Consider the following 18,857-nt stretch of genomic DNA (forward strand, 5'->3'; position numbering starts at 1 on the left):
ATATTTTCTTCTAGTCGCCAGTTGCTTGTATACAATACAAGACACGTTTACGTAGCGTCTTAGTCATACATAAACGTCATAATAACAAAAAATATTGGATCTACAAGGAACTAATACTACAACAAAATGTTTATTATCAATTTTATTTCTTTTAGACAATTTTTTTGTTTTGCAAAATAGGCAGCAATGGATTCTAATTTACATACTACCTAACATGATCTTAATTGAAAGTATACAGTAATAGATAACAATTTCAGTTTTGTTTATTTCCAAGCAATAGCTCTAGTCACCAAACTTATTTCCCTAATGTACCTTATAAAATATGTCATTGTATATATAGTCAAGTTACCAGGTAAATAATATATACACAACATCATTGTAATGTTACTTCTTCAGAACCCTTAGAACCCTTTTCAAAATATTATAAAACCTAAATAATGATTTATTTATAATGCTAAATATCTCACTGGCAGGTCCATACACATATTCCTATAAAATAAACCATTCATTCCAATTCTTGAAGTAAAATATCTTCTTAAAACTTCCCTCACTTCCGCTACGGTTATAGCGGGCACACCTTCATATCCTGATTTAATATAAACTGCATTATTCAAACTGACTGGATTACAGAAATGACCACCTTCAAATTTGCCAAATGGATCACCATACTTCTTCTTCGCATCTTGTCTAATTAAAAATACCGCATCAACAATTTCTGCTATGGTTTCATATGCAAGGAAACATAACACTTCTAAAGCTGATACAGTAATTTTAAGCTCTTTTGTCGGATTTATCCATCTCTCTAGCTTCACAAATCCTTTGCTGAGACCGTAACCAGAGCGGAATGAACTACATCTCGCTTTGTGATACACTTCATATTTATCAAAAGACATTGACTCCGTAATTTTATCCGCCCGAATTTTCCTTAAATAGTCAATTACGTCGAATTTTATCTGAGCCACTTCGTCGGTTTCGTCAAGTTCTTTGATAACATCAATATGTGTTCGTCGTTTTTTCATTGTAGGGTCTTTTTCGTCTTCCAACATTACGCCAGACATGAGAGTATCGGTAGGGGTGTTTAAAGCTACTTGCTTTGTTTTATCCAGTTGATCAAGCTTCAACTGATAATCGTGCAGACGTTTCAACTTAAATTTATTCTTTCGCATGAGATAAATTATATCGTAATTGGTTATAGCTTTCGAACCTCTAGTATTAGAAAGGCCTATAGCCTCTTGGAGCATAGTACGAAGCTGTTGAAGTACGATGTTTTCCACTAACAGTACAGTAGCCGCATTTGGGTTAGGATTGTCACCAAATCCATGCATCATATTTGCAATTTCTTTCTGGAAGTTTGTAGTTTCACCCGTAGCGTCTAATGTGAAGTACGACACCATTTTTACACAGTTTTTGCAGTAAAAGTTTCAATCACTTTACCACCAAAACCAAACTAACCTCAATAAATTTGACAGTTTATTTTTATACTGGAGTCAAGGAAATTGAGACGTGCTGCGTAAATCTGATAATATTATGATTCGAGTTCTTAGGTTTTCGCGATTGTTACACATAGGAAATGAAACTACATATTTTTCCGGATTTAAATCGCGTATATTTGTTTTTTCAAACAAACCGACGTTTCGATTGGCTGATACCCATGGTATAAGGGGTATCTACTACAAATTACACTCAAGTCCTTGCGTTTAGGGTCGTATTTCCAGTGCTTGAAATCATACTCAAATCCTGACTTGAGCAGACTTGAGTATGATTTCATATGAGTTCTGGAATACGACCCTTAAGGTCGAATTCTTCTGGAATACGACCCTTAAAATCGTATTCTAGAACTCTACTCAATGCTTAAGTCAGGATTGCACTAGAAACACAAGCACTGGAAATATGACCCTAATGGTTGGGACTTGAGTATGATTTCGAGTGCTTTAAACCATACTCAAATCCTGACTTGAGCATTGAGTAGAGTTCTAGAATAGGAGCATAATAGACTATGGAAACTTCTTTTATTTTTTTCCATCCTCTAAGGTCAAAATATATATACTTTTTCTTCCTTTCTGATTTTTGGTGCGCACTTCCTTAGTAGGTCAATGAAAGGAATAGTTTAAGTGAACGAACCTTACGTATCATTGTGACAGTCAGCTGATTGTGACATTGTCATTTTACGAGGAGGTTATATTATTCCGTAACCTTCCTGTTTCATAACTTATATTTAAGTGTTCAACTCACGGGTGTTTGTTTATTCTCGTTTATTCATATATTTTTCAAAATTCCGGTGTGAAAATGAGCTTAGGCATTTTATATCGTAACATTACAGTGAACAATTTGATTTATCAACTTCGTTTTGCATCTTGTTGGTCGTGCAATAAAGATAATAAGAAATTAGTAAATAATTTGTTTTGTTCACATTGCAATGTGTTACAAATGCCTGATGAGAAAGAGAACTACTTCAAAATCTTAGGTGTAGACGAAAATTATGATATAGAAGAAGTTACGTTGGCGAAACAATTTAAAACATTACAGATGAATTTGCATCCAGACAAGTTTGCTAATAAGTAAGTACCATTTATAACAACAGTGTTACTAGATAAATGTAATTAGAAAATGGCCTTTAATTATTGGATTACATTTTACACTTCTACTCGGAATATTAGCTGCTTAATTTTAGCAGCTCGTTGTGAAAGAGTTCGTCCAGGGAAGTGCTGCCTCCTTACCTATTTCTGCCGCCAAGCAGTTATGTTAACATTTCTGCGTTCTGGTTTGAAGGGTAAGGGCGCTGGTGACATTGCAGGCACATGGGACTTGTCAACTTATGACTCAGGGTGATGGGCGCGATTTTTGCGATTTAAAGCTCTGAGTGGCACTGCAACTGTTATGGACAGGCATGTAGCTTACCATCAGGCACACAAGACTTATTTATCGTGTTGATATTATAAAAAAAAATTTAGTATAATAATTTGTTATAAAACTGCTTGCTTCACCAGCAGCTTCATTTTCCTGTATATTTTCACAAATTTTGCTAAGCTGAGTTTTCACTATACAAGTAAGCTCAGACCGAGCCCACTCAGATGACCACTTGGATGCGAGTAGAGTCTGAGAACTCATCTGAATGGACTCAGTCCCGACATGCTCTTCTAGTGAAAACCCAGTTTTATTTGTCTTAAAACTTCCTAATATAGTTTACACTTGACAATATTTTTATATGTATGCATTTATATATACAATTTTAAAATAAAATACAGATGATACCTTATATGAGACTAAAGAAGTTAAAAAAGTTAAGGTGAAGTCTGTTATTAATAATGATTTGTATTGTTCATTTGTTTCAGGAAAAAAGAAGAACAAGAAATATCAGCACAATACTCTTCACTAGTAAATGAAGCGTATAAAACACTTCTTGAACCATTAGCAAGAGGTAGCATACTTTTTTTGTCACAATATTGTACCTTATTTAATTACAATAATTAATAACGAATTAATGAATGAGTGAAATATAACACATAAAATTATAGTGCAACACAGAACAGTGACTTAAAATAGCAAATTAATGTGCAATAGGGTGGCTCAGTAGCAATTTCTTCAAGGTAACCTGGATAAACAATGTGGTTGAGTGGCTTGCAAACTGGGTTTCGTGGTGTCACTATCTCAGAGGTTTAGAGTTCGATCCACAGCTAACTTTTTATACTGACTTGGATCTGGGTGTTTGTGGTATCATTGTTGTTTCTGATTTCCGTAACACAAGTGCTTTAGTTACTTACTTTGGGATCAGACGTCAACACAAGGGCTGTGAAATGTCTAATATTTAACATTATGATTTGTTGCTGGCAGTAAATGCATTAAGAAATATTTTAATTCATTTTTCAGGCATTTATATGCTCAAACTAAGGGGTAGAGAGATCCCAGAAAAGACAGAAATCGACAAAGAGTTCCTGATGAAAATTATGGAGAAGAACGAGGAGGTGGAAAATGCTGATACTGAGAAACAAATTATGCATCTTAGAAAAGAAAATAGAAAAGTTATAGAAGACTTACAAAAGCAAGTCTCTGCAGCATTTTTCGCTGGAGATTTGAATAGAGCTGAAAGAGTATTGAGTATCATGAAGTACTATACAAGTATTGATAGTCAGATTGAAGCTGTAATCCGAGAAAAAGGAATAATAAGATAGCTTCTCTATTCATTTTTTGTTATATACGTTGAACATTGTGTATACGAAATAGAAGATTTTTACTCAATGTTTAATTTATAGTCTTTCCAAATAACCTGGTTGTTCAACACTGACTTGTATCAATGCCCAGGGTTCTCGCAATACGTTTCGCTTTCATATTTATATAGCGAATGGCTATAGAGTGGCATTCCTTGCCTGCAGACTTGTATCCTCAGCGGTATAACTTGGGCCTTTTCAAGGCGAGAGTTAATATGCATTATTTAGGTGTGCTCCATCGTAGACCTCATCGTCATTTTCCAACAGGTGAGATGTCGGTCAAGTGCACACTTATTTTTTAATTAAAAACAAATTTAGTCAAACTGCACTTTTTTAAAATAACTACAGTTGTTTTGAAAAAAATAAAACAATTTAAAAGAGCTGCTTACATTCCTGAGAATAAGGTTGAAATAGGACCTCAATGACAAAATTTTATTACAGATACAGAGTCCCCAGCGACTTTGTAAAATGTTTGACAATTTTGCATGGCAAAATGAACAGCGTCCCTAGCGATCACGCGAAGAAATAACGTCTTGTATCTTGTAGTAATACTTACTTATGTATTTGACGCTGTCGCTAACGACAACTAAACAATCTTTTTTCATTTTTAACCGACTTGAAAAAAAGAGGAGGTTGTGTAAGTATGTTACGCCAATTCTATTTTGTTGTTTCCAACTTCGGTAGTGGTCCCACTTAGATGTAATGAAAATATTCCACCTTTAAGGGTGGCAAACTAGGAGATGAATCTGGTTTCGCGCACTTTCCGGTAACCGATTTCAATAAAACTTGGGAGATAGATGTAATTCCACGAACTTTTGAGGTCGGTTGTTTTAGTACTCTGTACTAAGATTATCAACTCCTAAGACTGTTACTATGGGTCAGTATTCCAGAACTCTACTCAATGCTCAAGTCAGGATTTGAGCAGACTTAAGTATGATTTCAAGCACTGGAAATACGACCCTAATGGTGCCATTACACTTGAGTATGATTTCTAGTGCTTCGAATCATACTCCAGTCCTGACTTGAGCATTGAGTAGAGTTCTAGAATACGACCCTATGAACTCATAGTAGAGAAACGGACTAGACTCTACATATTACACACCGAACTTTAGGATTATGTTGTAATAATAAAAAAAATACAATCGACTGATTTCGGCTTTGTACAGTCGTAATCATTTTGTTGTTCATAATGTGTGATGGAACGACTCTACAAATCCGAAGATTGCCGATTTATGGCCGATAGTCGTTTTCGCTCGATGTGTAATACTAATAATGTCTGATTATACAATGTCAATTGACTACTATTTTGTGCAGAAAAATCGACACTTCTCCGAAGTAAGACAAGTAGTCACGAGCGACTGCGAGTTGTGACAAGCCACGTCAAACGAGCTCTATACACGTTAGCGCTCGCTTTCATTCGGTCAGCTAGGCGACTGACACCGAACTGTTATAACCCAACCTAATATGGGTATTTTGCATAGGTTGATATTACAATCAAAGCCGTATTTTTCCATAATGCAATGTGCAAGTTTTCATATTTTGCGTAAGCCTCAAATCAAGGCAGTTAGACATTGGCACTCGTAAAGAGCGGTACATCGCCTAATCCATCCATCCATCATCTCCTAATCACGTGCCACCACGTGTTAACATAAGCTAACACTGCAATTCGAGCTGCAACTACAAGCCACCGCCGCTACGCAGCGCCACGTGGAACCTGAGCACCTGGAGCTCCAATTTAGCCACGTGTGAAATGTTAGTGAAAGTGCTGTTACTACTGTGAGTGTTTAAACTATTATCTTATATCTAATATTTTTACAAACTTTACTATTTCAATTATCAATTTTTAAACTTGTCTATATTTTACTATAGTTTAATTAATCATGCCAGCCAGAAAAAGACAACAAAGCCAAGCCAGAAAAAGACAACAAAACTCCAGAAAACGAAATGTCTGAAAAAATCACGTTGTCCGTCTTAACAAAATTCATACAGCGGTGACAGAGAATCCCTCCCCGCTTTCTTAACTAATTGCGATAATGCGATGTCCTTGGCCACTACAGATCAACAAAATGTACTATGCAAATATATTATTTCTCAATTAGAAGGCAAAGCCCAAGCTGCGTGTTGTCTAAAGACTTTCACGCCCTGAAAGGAAATCAAATCATTTTTGAGAAGCACTTTTGGCGAGAAAAAACATGCGACACATTTATTAAGATGGACATTTTGGCTATGTATCACTCAGATAAACAATTTCCAAATTTTTGGAAACAAACTAAAAAGCTTAACCCAAAACCTTGTTTTCCAGCAAATATAGAGGGGCTGAGTGAGCCCTCACAAATAGCCGAAATGTTCAAGAATCATTTTATGGTGCAGTCGGCACTGGGTACAGGTTCAAGTGGCAAAAGTAATAATAATACTGCCAGTTATGGTGAAAAATGGCCAAGCAATAAGCCGGTTGTAATTACTGCCGGAGATATTCGGTCTGTGTTCGGTAAAATGTCTCGGGGCAAATCTCCTGGGCATGATCACTTAAGCATTGAACATTTGCAATATGCTGGTGCACACTTACCACGAGTGCTGGCCATGTTCTTTTCCCTTTGCATTAGTCATGGATACTTACCGGACAGGATGTTAGAGACGATAGTTGTTCCGATTGTCAAAAATAAGACTGGCGATACGAGTGACAAATTAAACTACCGACCAATATCTCTGGCGACCATAATCGCGAAAGTGTTGGACAGGCTGCTTGATCAGCAGCTGGGCGCTCATATTAAGCTACACGATGCACAGTTTGGTTTTAGACCGGGTCTGTCTACTGAAGCCGCTGTCCTGTGTCTCAAGCAGACTGTCCAGTACTATACTGTGCGAGGTACGCCTGTTTATGCTGCATTTTTGGACTTGTCTAGGGCGTTTGATTTGGTTCAATATGACATACTTTGGAAAAAGCTCTATAATGATACAAGTATGCCGCCTGAGTGTATTTCCATATTAAAGTACTGGTATGCAAATCAAAGGAATTATGTTAAGTGTTCTGGGGGGCTCTCGGACGTGTACGGCCTGGAATGTGGCGTGCGGCAGGGGGGAATAACTTCTCCAGCCCTTTTTAGTCTGTACATGGACGGGCTGATTGGTGAGCTCAGCAGCGCCGGAGTCGGGTGTTCCATTGACGGTACCTTTGTCAACAATATTAGTTACGCTGACGATATGGTGCTGCTGTGCCCATCAATCAGTGCTCTCAGGAAACTCCTGCGCATCTGCGAGCGGTTTGCTGTGGCTCACGGTCTTAGGTACAACACAACAAAAAGTGTGCTGCTTGTGTTTAAGGCTGGATGCAAGACTTATAAAGTTCCGCCCGTAATGCTCAATGGTGATTCGCTTGGACAAGTGCGCAGTTTCAAGTACCTGGGACATTGGGTCACGGAATCGCTTAAGGATGATTTGGACATGGAACGTGAGCGCAGGGCCCTTTGCATTCGAGGTAATTTGCTTTCTCGGAGGTTTGCGCGTTGTACTAATGAAGTTAAAGTCACACTGTTTAGAGCTTATTGTAATTCTCTGTACACGTGCAGCCTGTGGTTGAATTATACTCAGGGTGCATACAGGGCTCTGCGTACGCAATATAACAATGCTTTCAGGGCGCTGATGGGGCTTCCACGTTACTGTAGTGCTTCAGGGATGCTAGCCACGTCTGAGATTGATAGCTTTTCTGCCATCATCAGAAAACGTATCACATCCCTGTTACAGAGGGTACGGGGCAGCTCCAACGGTCTCCTGCGGACAGTAGCAGATAGACTGCACGTGGACAGTGCTGTAATGCAGCACTGGACGCGCGTTCACATAACTAAGGACACCGCTGTCACGTACAATCATTATGTGCCGTAGTGGTGCCTTGTTTCCTTTTGTTTATTATAGATAATTCTGTCATAAATATGCTGTTACTAACATAGTATATAAGGTTACTTGTTACTAATACTATGGACTACGGTTCGAAATAAATGATTTTTATTTTTATTATTTATTTATTTATTAATTGATTTACAAAACTGTAAACAATTACACAATGAAGACGTGACGAAATACTCGCTAAAAGTTGAGTATATTCTCACGAAAATACAGTCCGACATTCATTACAATTGTAAAGACGATAAAGAACTTCCTGGTAGAATCGCAGCCATGGAAGAACTTGCATTGAATACTTTTATACTAGGCTTGGACCATTCTATTTCTAATATTGTAAGGTGTAGGATTCCTTCAACCTTAAATGAGGCTGTACAACATGCCATAGCGAAGAGGAAAAATTATTTAACCTCTCGAAATCTCACAAAAATTATAAGCAGTGCTCCATACGTAACAAAACAGGGCACTCTTCATCAGAATGTTATTTAAAAAACGCGAAACTTGCCAAAAGCACTTCTCATGTTCAAAGATCTTATTATGTCCTACCAATCCTTTTAATCATAATACTACTAACTCTAATTATATAAATGCAAATCTTTATCCTACTTATTCTAATTATATAAAAACCTGTAATTATTGTAAAAACAAGGGTCACACCATCGAACAATGTGTCGCGAACTTGCAAACCAAGCGCAACGTGACCATCAAACACCGCGCGTCGACGGCGCGAGTGCAGTGCGCTTGTGCATTACCAATGGGTGCGAGTTCGATTCCTGTGACAAAAATTTAAACTAAATACGATTCCGGTCTCGTGTCTGCCGGAATCACCAACCTTAAATGACACAAAATGCAATACTACATCTTATACTAAATCTTACACCAAATCTTACGGAGATAAATTAACTCCTAAATCTTATACAATTACTAATTCTGAATCTACATCTCGGAACTGAATTCCGAATCATTCATCTCAGCTTCAATGTCCTAAATCTAATACTAATTCTTTGCAGCTGAGTTCTACTATTTCTTATCACAATAAAACTAATACTACGTCTTGTGATGATAAATCAATTTCTAAATCTCAAAACATTACTAACTCTTTACTTGCACCTCGGGACACGAACCCGAGTCATTCAACTCGGCATATATCTTCTAAACCACTAGAGCCGAGTCCTATTACTATTTCTTGTGAATGCAATAATTCCCCAGAAAATAAATGTAATAACTTATATTCCGAACAACATTGTATATCTACAAAGTTAAAAATTTATTCATACTCTTGTGATGACGCTAAACCGAATTTACGAAACTGACATAAAAATTAAGAAAATATCTCTGCCTCATATATATTTACAATCAAGTTATTCTACGGAACCCTTACGCTTCCTTGTAGACACGGGCGCAAGTATTAGCTTAGTAAAACAATCAAGTATAAACAAAATGCCCGATTTGTCTCACGAAGTCGTCAAACTGAAAGGTATCAATAGCGTAGAGTCTTGCTCTGAAACACTAGGTACATTTCAGTTGGATTTTATTTTACCCCAAGAGAACTTTTCATATAAATTTCATCTCACCAACGATGACATCAACTTAGACTATGACGGCGTCATTGGTAGCGATTTTTTGGCATTTTTCAAGACAGTCATCGACTATGATTCTAATTCAATGAATATACTTGGACATTCCTTATGTATAAATTTCGTGAAACCGACTTATGTGATTCTCGCACGATCAGAAGCGGTAATCGAATGCGCGATATGTAATTACACGCCCGAGCATTATCATAACAATGAAGCTCTCGTACTAGATCATACTTACGTGAAGGTATTTATATTGCTAATTCCATTGTTTCAATTAAACCTAACAAAAGAATAAATATCACAGTTTTAAATACAACTAACGCTAATATAGAGGTCAAAGATTATCACGTAGAACTCACACCTATCGAACAGGAAGACTTAAATACTAACTTAAGTCAAAGTGTTAATTCTATTTCTATCTCCGAGTCAGACCGAATGCAAAAAGTTCTAAGTCTTATCCGTTGTTCTCATTTGAACTCGGAAGAAAAACGTCCCCTTTTAGATTGCTGTTCAGAATACACTGACATCTTTCATATGGAAGGCGAGCCTCTCTCATATACAAATGCAATCATACACTCTATAAACTCCGGAGTTAAATCATATCGCTTCCCCGAATGTCACAAGGATGAAGTCGATTCTCAAATCCGTAAAATGCTTGACCAAAACATCATCCGTCCTTCTATTTCACCATGAAGTGCCCCAGTATGGGTAGTTCTCAAAAGATAGATGCTCCCGGTAAACGGAAGTGGAGAATAGTCATAGACTATCGTCGCCTTAATGATGTCACTGTTTCCGAAAGTTATCCACTACCTCTTATTACTGACATTCTCGACCAATTAGGTCACTCTAAATATTTTAGTACCCTAGATTTATCTAGCGGCTTTCATCAAATAAAAATTAGTCCCAAGGACGCCCCAAAAACAGGATTCACTGTTAATACTAATTCTAGCACTTCTGGGCATTACGAGTTCACTAGAATGCCTTTTGGGTTAAAAAATGCCCCTACCACTTTCCAGAGACTCATGAACACAGCGCTCTCTGGACTGCAAGGTCTACACTTTTATGTCTACTTGGATGATGCTATAATTTATTCACATGATCTCGAGAGTCATACGGTAAAACTAAAACTTGTATTTGACAGATAACGAAAATTTAATTTGAAGTTGCAACCAGATAAGTGTGAATTCCTGAGACGTGAAGTCGCTTATTTAGGCCATATCATCACGGATAAAGGCCGTTCACCAAATCCTGAAAAGGTCAAAGCTGTCACTGAATTTCCAATCCCAACAAACCCTAAACAAATAAAATCTTTTCTCGGCCTCGTCGGCTATTATAGATGCTTTATAGAGAATTTCTCTAAATTAACTAAACCTCTTACCTCATTATTAAAAAAGGATGCCACCTTTAATTGGACAGCAGAACAGGACACTGCTTTCAACATTCTGAAAGATAAACTTACTACAGCTCCACTATTTCAGTATCCCGGTTTTTCGGCTCCTTTCATAATCACGACAGACGCTTCTAATTACGCCGTTGGTGCAGTTCTCTCACAAGGTGATATAGGCAAGGATAAGCCTATAGCTTACGCCTCTAAGACACTCAATAAAGCAGAAGGAAACTACTCCACAACCGAGAAAAAACTTCTAGCCATAATATTTGCAGTAAAAACATTCCGTCCTTATATCTATGGCCGCAAGTTTAAAATCGTAACAGATCACCGGCCCTTAGTTTGGCTTTTTAATACTAAAGATCCTGGTAGTAGATTAGTCCGATGGCGCCTTAAACTTGAAGAATACGATTATGAAATTGTCTATAAGCATGGTCGCCTCAATTCCAACGCAGACGCTTTATCTCGTTGTCCCGTAAACGCCCTCGACGTAACTAAATTAAATAACGCGTCATATGAGAAATATTTCAAAGATCAATTCATAAACAAATCAATTAACTCAAATACTATTATCGAAGAATGTACTCAAAGCTTACACTTATCTAAACTAAAATCAATTGCATGTCCAGTCTCTTTAGATTTTGATTGTTCTATGCCTCACTGTGAGGAAATATTATCGCAGCTAGAAAATCCCGCTGATTTACTGGATTCCGAACGCGAGCTTTCTATGGTAGAAAATTTCAAGTTGTAGATGATAAAAATAAAATTTAATCATTACGAAGAAACTAAATTTAAGGACGTTTACAATTTATTAATCTGATAACGAATGATGAGAATGATAACGTCACTGAACTGGCATTACCTGATATTTCAGATCCTTTTTCAAAATTAGCCTATACAAACAAGTCACTCCCATTAATAGTCAAATATTTATTAAAATCAATTAAAGTTAATTATAAATTTCGTGTTATTTGATAGATATTACATATATGTATCACATGCAGTGTTGGTGAATACTTCCCATGTCATTTCAGTGAATGTTAGTACATACCTGCCAGCAGACTTTTGGACTTTTGTAATATTTTGCACTGTCACTACTTAACGGAACAATTAAAACTTAATTATTATTATTGGAAACATCAATTTTGTCATGGCAACTTATAATAACATCCTGGAGATGCAAAAGAACTTGGAGACTTCATTGATGCAGCGATTTGCTGAGTTTGATGCTGCACTGAAAGCTGCGTCACCTCAAGCGCACACCATTGGCAGCCTCACCACGGAGTTCCTATCATTTAAAGATCAGGTAGGCTGCATTCTGCAGCTGCTTAGGCAGCAGATTTCTAGTCTCATCAACACTGTTGATTCCATAGAAATGCGGCACAGGAGGAAATATTGCCAAATGTTACTCGCAGGTCCATTGTTGCTTGGCACAGCCTTGGGGGGGTTATTGAGGGCCGGCCTCGACATGTACTGGTGAGGTTTGCTGAGCTGGACATGCGTAACTCCGTGTGGTCAAAGAAAACTGCACTGAAGGGCTCTTCCATAGTGGTCACCGAGTTTTTGACAAAGCAGAGGCAGGCGGTGTTCCTTGCAGCGCGTAGGCATTTCGGAATGCGTAATGTCTGGACTGCTGATGGGAACATTAATGTGAAGCTGCCGAGCGGTAAGAAACACCGCCTGACTACCACCGAGCAACTGGGTGTGTTAACTGCGTCGCATGCCCCTGTGACGACTCCGGCAACCACCGTGTCTCGTGCGACTGCTGAGCCAGCGCCGGCTGGTCCGCCAAAGGTTGCCGCAAAGAAGGTGGGGGAGCGTCGAGCTCGGCGAGAAATTTAATAACTTTCTTAATTATATATTGTTACCTTGTGTAGTTTGTATTGTGCCCGTCATTTTCTTGGAAGGACTGTACATTACCATCGCACGATTTGAGGGGAGGGGGGAAGGGGGGACGGGAGGGGAGGGGACCCTTCGTGCAAAGTTTCAAAGTTAGGAAGTTAATAGTTTTCGAGATATTAATTTTTGAAAATTCGAAAAAAATAACCTCAAAAAATCGTGTTTTCGCACCAAAGAGCGGGGTAAACCCCTCCCCCGAACCCCTAGCGGGAAAAACCCACCCCCAAACCCCTCCCCACTTCCTGTGTTATATGAGAAACTAAATTTAACTTAAAACCAGGCAAAAACGCAAAATCCTAATTGATACATACATCAAACAGTAAACAACAACAAACAACATGGCGTTCTTTTCGCGTTTCGTTATTTTTTTGCAACATAAAATAATTGTTCAAAAATAAAAGCTTACATACGTAAACTATAAACTTAGTAAACCTAGTAAACTTCTATGTTAAATTTACAATTACGTACTTATTATACACTTACAAATAAATGGACGACGGGTCTAATACAAAAACCACGAAAAAAATGTCCCAAGTCAACCTATTCGAAATTTAAATCTCAGTATCGCGCTGTCCGTAGAACAAATGAAGACTAAAGCGGAGTGTCGCGCTCTGTATACGATTTTAGCGCCTTACAAGTGCGGACACTTTTTAGCGCGGACCCGACGTCCATATTATAATTGTAAGTCAATGATTACGTATTAATTTGTGCTGTTTAATTCAATAATGCGAAAAATTTTTGAAATAACGCAAAAAAATAAACATTTTCGTAAAAAAAATGTTTATTTTTTTGGGTTATTTAAAAAAAATACTGCAACAACCAAACGCTGTGCTTTCCTAACCTACAAAACCTCTTTCTTATCATATATTTTCGAATATTTCAATAATTTTTATTATCAAAACTACGAGTTTCCTAAAGCTAACATTTTAGGATTAGACTGCTAACTATGTAATCTATTCACCATATTAATTTCAACTCTCAACTCGTGGGATGGTAATGTACAGTTGAGCCATTTTCTTTTTTAACTTCGAATCGCAGCCGAACTGTACATAAATACAGATTCCCTTTAGTTTTCCACATATCTTTTAAACCTTCTATTCAAACCTGTAATCTTGTGTTCATTTCATTCTATTTAGTTGTAACAACTTAGGTACCGCACGATGAAAGTTTAATTTTAATTATTTACGTAAGGTAGGTTTGTTTCATTTTTTAATTTCAACAAAAGTAATTAAGGTAGGCTAGGCACTCTGTAAAAATTTGATTATTTTTGTTTTTGATTTTGATAGCTGGTAGTAGTTCGGTTGCGTTCAGAAATTGTTCATGGAATGCTTTTTTTTTTGTTTACTGGCGGCGGGCCGATAACCAATGTTACTTGTTTTATGTTTTAAAGTCTTATAGTTTTTAATTTACGGTCGACTGGTGGGTTACACAGAACCCATACTTCGAAACTTTTTTTTTTTATATATTATTATATTTCATTACATTTATTTTACTCAGCTTGCAACTCGCCTTCGTCTTTTCTTTCTATTGATAGCTCAGAATCTGAGTTTCATAATACTGATACCCTTGGCGATTCATTAACGCGCGAATTCCAAAACTTCACGAACTTTCTAAACGTCTGTCATATAAATGCCCAAAGCATCCCTAGCCACTATAACGACCTACTTGATACTTTCTCCTCTTCTAATATTCATGCTATTCAGATTTCTGAAACATGGCTTAAACCAAACCTTCCTTCTACATCTTTTAGTCTTCCTGGTTTCATATTACTTCGCAATGACCGCACGGGAAAGGGTGGCGGAGGCGTTGCCATTTACATCCGTAATGACGTTCCTTTCAAAATTCTTTCTTCTTCTCCCTCTCTATACTCCAGTTCTTTGGAACATTTGCTCATCGAGATCAAGGTAAAGGGTATAAAAGTGGCTCTAGGGGTTGTGTATTGTCCTTCTTCTATAGATTACTTCTCTTCGTTCGAAACTTTACTCTCATCTCTTAGTACTGAATACACTCATCAAATAATCATGGGCGATTTTAATACAGACCTCGTGAAAGACAGCATGAGAGCTCGCTCTTTGAAAGCAGTGATTGAATCTGTAGCTTTAACCATTCTACCTCTTGAGCCTACTCATCACAACGTAGACGCGTCGGATACCTGGCTAGATCTTATACTTGCCTCCTCTATTGATCACGTGGGTAGGGCTGGACAATTTTTGGCACCAGGTTTTTCACGACATGACCTCATTTATTTGAGCTACAAAATTAAACCACTTAAGGCTCAGCCTGCTACAATTCAACTACGTAGTTTCGCGAGACTTGACATGGAAGTGTTAAAAAAGGACGCGCAGGCTTTTGATTGGGGCCCTACGTTGTCAGCATCAACAGTTGATGAGGCGGTGTTTTCACTAAACTCCGCAGTTCTGAAACTTTTTGACACTCACGCGCCAATTCGATCTGTCAAACTAAAGCGCCCTCTTGCGCCATGGATAACTCGAGCAGTCCGTATTGCAATGACAAGACGAGATCGTGCGTTTAGGAAATACAAGCGCGACCGATGTGAGGAAAATTGGCTCCGTTTTAAAGCTGCAAGAAATAGGTGTAATCTAATGGTAAGAGCAGCCAATCGTAAACATATTTATGAAAATACTTTACATTCTTCCCCCGTTAACACCTGGAAATTTCTAAAATCCATTGGTTTAGGTAAACCGCAAAGTTCGTACAATATAACTTCTTCCTTCTCCTTAAATGAGCTGAATACTCACTTTGCCAAAACTGCAACTTTAGACACCAACACCAAACAGCAAAGTATTGCATTTATTAGAGCACAGCCCAAAATTTCAAATTCTGTTTTTATTTTCACCTTAGTAACTGAAGATGAGGTCAGGAAAGTGATTTTGTCAATCAAATCTAATGCTGTTAGGCACGATGACGTAAGTAGAATTATGGTTATGTGTATTTTAGAATGTATACTCCCTATTATCACGCACGTAGTTAATTTCTCGATGATGACTGGGGCTTTTCCTTCTCTGTGGCGAAATGCTCATGTAATCCCTCTTCCAAAAGTTATTAACCCCAGCCTCCTCAAGCATTACCGTCCCATCTCAATTCTTCCTTTTCTTTCTAAAGTCTTAGAGGCTGTCGTTCACAAACAATTGTCTGCCTATGTTTACTCAAACAATATCCTTTCTCCATTTCAATCAGGTTTTCGACCAGGTCATAGTACTTCTACTGCATTGCTAAAGATTGTTGAGGATGTAAGGAGGGGCATGGACTGTACTCTACTTACTGTGCTGGTCCTAATTGACTTCTCCAATGCATTCAACGTCGTGGATCACGACCTTCTCCTTGCTACCTTAGACCACCTAAACATCTCTTCAATGGCAGCTCAATGGTTCTCTTCTTATCTCCGCGATCGCCAACAAGCGATTCGTATTGATCGCTCGTTTTCAGAATGGTGTAAACTCACTTCCGGGGTACCTCAGGGCGGAATTCTCTCTCCTCTCTTGTTTTCTATTTTCATAAATCTGATTACGTCCAGCATCAAATGTTCTTACCACCTGTATGCCGACGACTTGCAGCTTTTACCGAGGTTAATGTCGGCATAAGTGATGCAATTGTATTAATTAATGATGACCTTCATCGCGTCTCGGTTTGGTCCCAAAGGTTTGGTATCAATGTCAACCCTTCCAAGTGTCAAGCCATCATCCTTGGAAGCTCACGCCTTTTTTCGTCTGGTGATTTGTCGTGCGTGCCACCAATAATGTTTGAGAACGTAGTGATTCCTCTGTCAAATCAGGTAAAGAACCTGGGGCTTATTATTGACACAGGCCTTACGTGGGATTCCCAGGTGTCTGACGTTTGTCGTAGGGTTACAGATACACTAAGAGCTCTATACAGGTTTAAGAACTTTCTTCCAATTAAAACCAAAACTCTCCTTGTTCAAGCTCTAGTGTTGCCTGTGATTGATTATGCTGACGTGTGTTACAGTAACATCTCTCAAGTCTTTTTGAATAGATTAGATCGTCTTCTTAACAACTGCATTAGGTTTATTTTTGGTCTGCGGAAGTATGACCATATATCTGCTTGTCGTCGTCAACTAAATTGGCTTCCCATCCGTGAACGCAGGTCCTTAAGAATTTTAACCACTCTTTTCTCCATCTTGTTCGACCCGGCTGCACCTGATTATCTTAAATGTTCATTTTAATGTTTAATGTAATTCGATTCAATTTTTGTCGCGCGATGTAATCGGTCGTGTTTAAATAAAATAATATTTTAAATACTTGCATAATTGTGACCTAGCTCCACTTTATGCGGAAGCAAATTATCTGTGTCAGTACAGTACGTGTTCACGTTTGAGTAATTTATTGGAAGTAATAATGTTCAATGCTTCTTGTAAACATTAAAATAAAAAATGGAAGGCAGTCCCTTTAATCGGAGTGCACTAACGCGCCGCAGCCCGCCGCCAACGCCCTTGTCTCAACCCCCCGCGCCCGCAGAGTCCCTTCAGAACGAGGATCCTCCAGATGTAGTATCCACGCCTGAGATCCAGAACTGGATGAGTGCAATTGAACAATGCTTGAACGAGGTATGTGCTATTTCTACCGAAGGCAAGCTAAATTCAGACCAAAAGCTAAGAATTAGCACTTTGTGCCGAAAAGTGGCAAATGGGACGTCTCAATTGGCAGTACAGTACCAGTCCCTAAAACAAAAAGCCGTTCAAGCATACTCATCCCTTAAAGCCCTTAAAGAAAATCAAGACCTGTCGCAGCGACTTCAAGACCTAAAGCAGCGTATTGAAGAATCAACAAACCCTCTCTCAAGTACAGTTTCTTTTGCAGACATGGTAAAAAAAAGCTCCAATAATTTTGTTCAGCCTAGTAAGATAAGCTCTGTAGCAATTTATCCTACTGACAAATTGAAATCGAGTGATGAAACAAAAAATCTGGTTCAAAAAATTATCCGACCTGAAGAAATGAAACTGCACGTAAGAGGGTTACGCAAAACTAAGAACGGCGGTGTTATTATAAGCACTGACACCAAAGACGATCTAGAAAAGCTGAAACAGGTGGCCCAATTAAAAACCTCCGGCCTTACTGTTGACGAGCCACATAAGCGCAAACCCAGAATTGTGATTATTGGTGTGCCTACATCTTTGCAGGAAACCGAAGTAGTGAACTGTATATTTCAACAAAATTTAGCCGACAAGCTGCAGGGTATGTCTCTTGAGTCATTTTTAAATAATATTAAATTAAGCCATAAGTCTGGAAAGAAAAACACCGAGTCCTGCAATTACATATTTGAAGTCGCTCCACATATACGTAAGGCCCTAATAACCAACGATAGAGTCTTTATCAACTGGTCGTCGTGTCCTGTAAGAGATTTTACTCTAGTTACTAGGTGCTTTAAATGTCAGCAATATGGTCATGCTGCCAAGACCTGCCGGGAGGAGGCCACCATCTGCGGCCACTGTGGTGAAACCGGTCACACAATAAAGGACTGCACTAAGAAGACCGAACCTCCTAAATGTGCTACATGCTTGCATTTCAAGAAGACCTGCGACCACCAAACAGGAGATTTTAATTGTCCCGCGAGAAAAATGGCCGAAAAAAGGTACATTAATTCAATAGATTATGAAGGCGCCTAAGAGCGTCACTCACTAATTTTACTAAATAGATCTTAATTTAATTAAACACTATGAGTGATAGTCTAGTTCGCGATCTAGATAATTTCTCTGTATCAGAGTCAAAGTCTTGTGAAGTTGAAATGTGCAGACAATATTTATTACCCTTTAACAATCCTCTCTCTATACTAACACAAAACATACGCAGCATTTACAAAAATTTTGACGCTTTTAGTACTTTTCAGCATAGAATGAACATTGGCTGTGATGTCATA

At 38.2% G+C, this 18,857-nt stretch overlaps 3 protein-coding genes across 3 annotated transcripts; 2 read left to right on the plus strand and 1 right to left on the minus strand.

Moving 5' to 3' along the window:
• Nucleotides 1-241: 241 nt before the first annotated feature.
• On the minus strand, nt 242-1,394 carry LOC113226024 (transcription initiation protein SPT3 homolog). Its single transcript, XM_026458530.1, has one exon. The coding sequence runs from the start codon at nt 1,392-1,394 to the stop codon at nt 447-449; it is 948 nt and encodes a 315-aa protein (XP_026314315.1). The 3' UTR covers nt 242-446.
• Nucleotides 1,395-2,087: 693 nt separating this feature from the next.
• LOC113226035 (iron-sulfur cluster co-chaperone protein HscB, mitochondrial) lies at nt 2,088-4,205 on the plus strand. The gene is made up of 3 exons (XM_026458540.1): nt 2,088-2,558; nt 3,333-3,418; nt 3,868-4,205. The coding sequence occupies exons 1-3, from the start codon at nt 2,287-2,289 to the stop codon at nt 4,167-4,169; spliced, it is 660 nt and encodes a 219-aa protein (XP_026314325.1). The 5' UTR covers nt 2,088-2,286; the 3' UTR covers nt 4,170-4,205.
• Nucleotides 4,206-17,373: 13,168 nt separating this feature from the next.
• Nucleotides 17,374-18,606, plus strand: LOC113225924. Its single transcript, XM_026458391.1, has one exon. It carries the CDS (start codon nt 17,374-17,376, stop codon nt 18,604-18,606), a length of 1,233 nt encoding a protein of 410 aa, XP_026314176.1.
• Nucleotides 18,607-18,857: the final 251 nt, after the last annotated feature.

Source organism: Hyposmocoma kahamanoa, unplaced genomic scaffold (genome assembly GCF_003589595.1).
Source record: "Hyposmocoma kahamanoa isolate Upper Pololo Valley unplaced genomic scaffold, ASM358959v1 180, whole genome shotgun sequence".
Lineage (NCBI taxonomy): Eukaryota > Metazoa > Arthropoda > Insecta > Lepidoptera > Cosmopterigidae > Hyposmocoma > Hyposmocoma kahamanoa.

What these genes read in the sequence shown, in the direction of transcription:
- LOC113226024 (XM_026458530.1), bottom strand. Translation starts at nt 1,394, where the DNA reads ATGGTGTCGTACTTCACATTAGACGCTACGGGTGAAACTACAAACTTC.
- LOC113225924 (XM_026458391.1), top strand. Translation starts at nt 17,374, where the DNA reads ATGGAAGGCAGTCCCTTTAATCGGAGTGCACTAACGCGCCGCAGCCCG.
- LOC113226035 (XM_026458540.1), top strand. Translation starts at nt 2,287, where the DNA reads ATGAGCTTAGGCATTTTATATCGTAACATTACAGTGAACAATTTGATT. An exon ending in CCAGACAAGTTTGCTAATAA is followed by an intron (nt 2,559 to 3,332) that starts GTAAGTACCATT and finishes CATTTGTTTCAG; the next exon opens with GAAAAAAGAAGAACAAGAAA. An exon ending in TCTTGAACCATTAGCAAGAG is followed by an intron (nt 3,419 to 3,867) that starts GTAGCATACTTT and finishes TTCATTTTTCAG; the next exon opens with GCATTTATATGCTCAAACTA.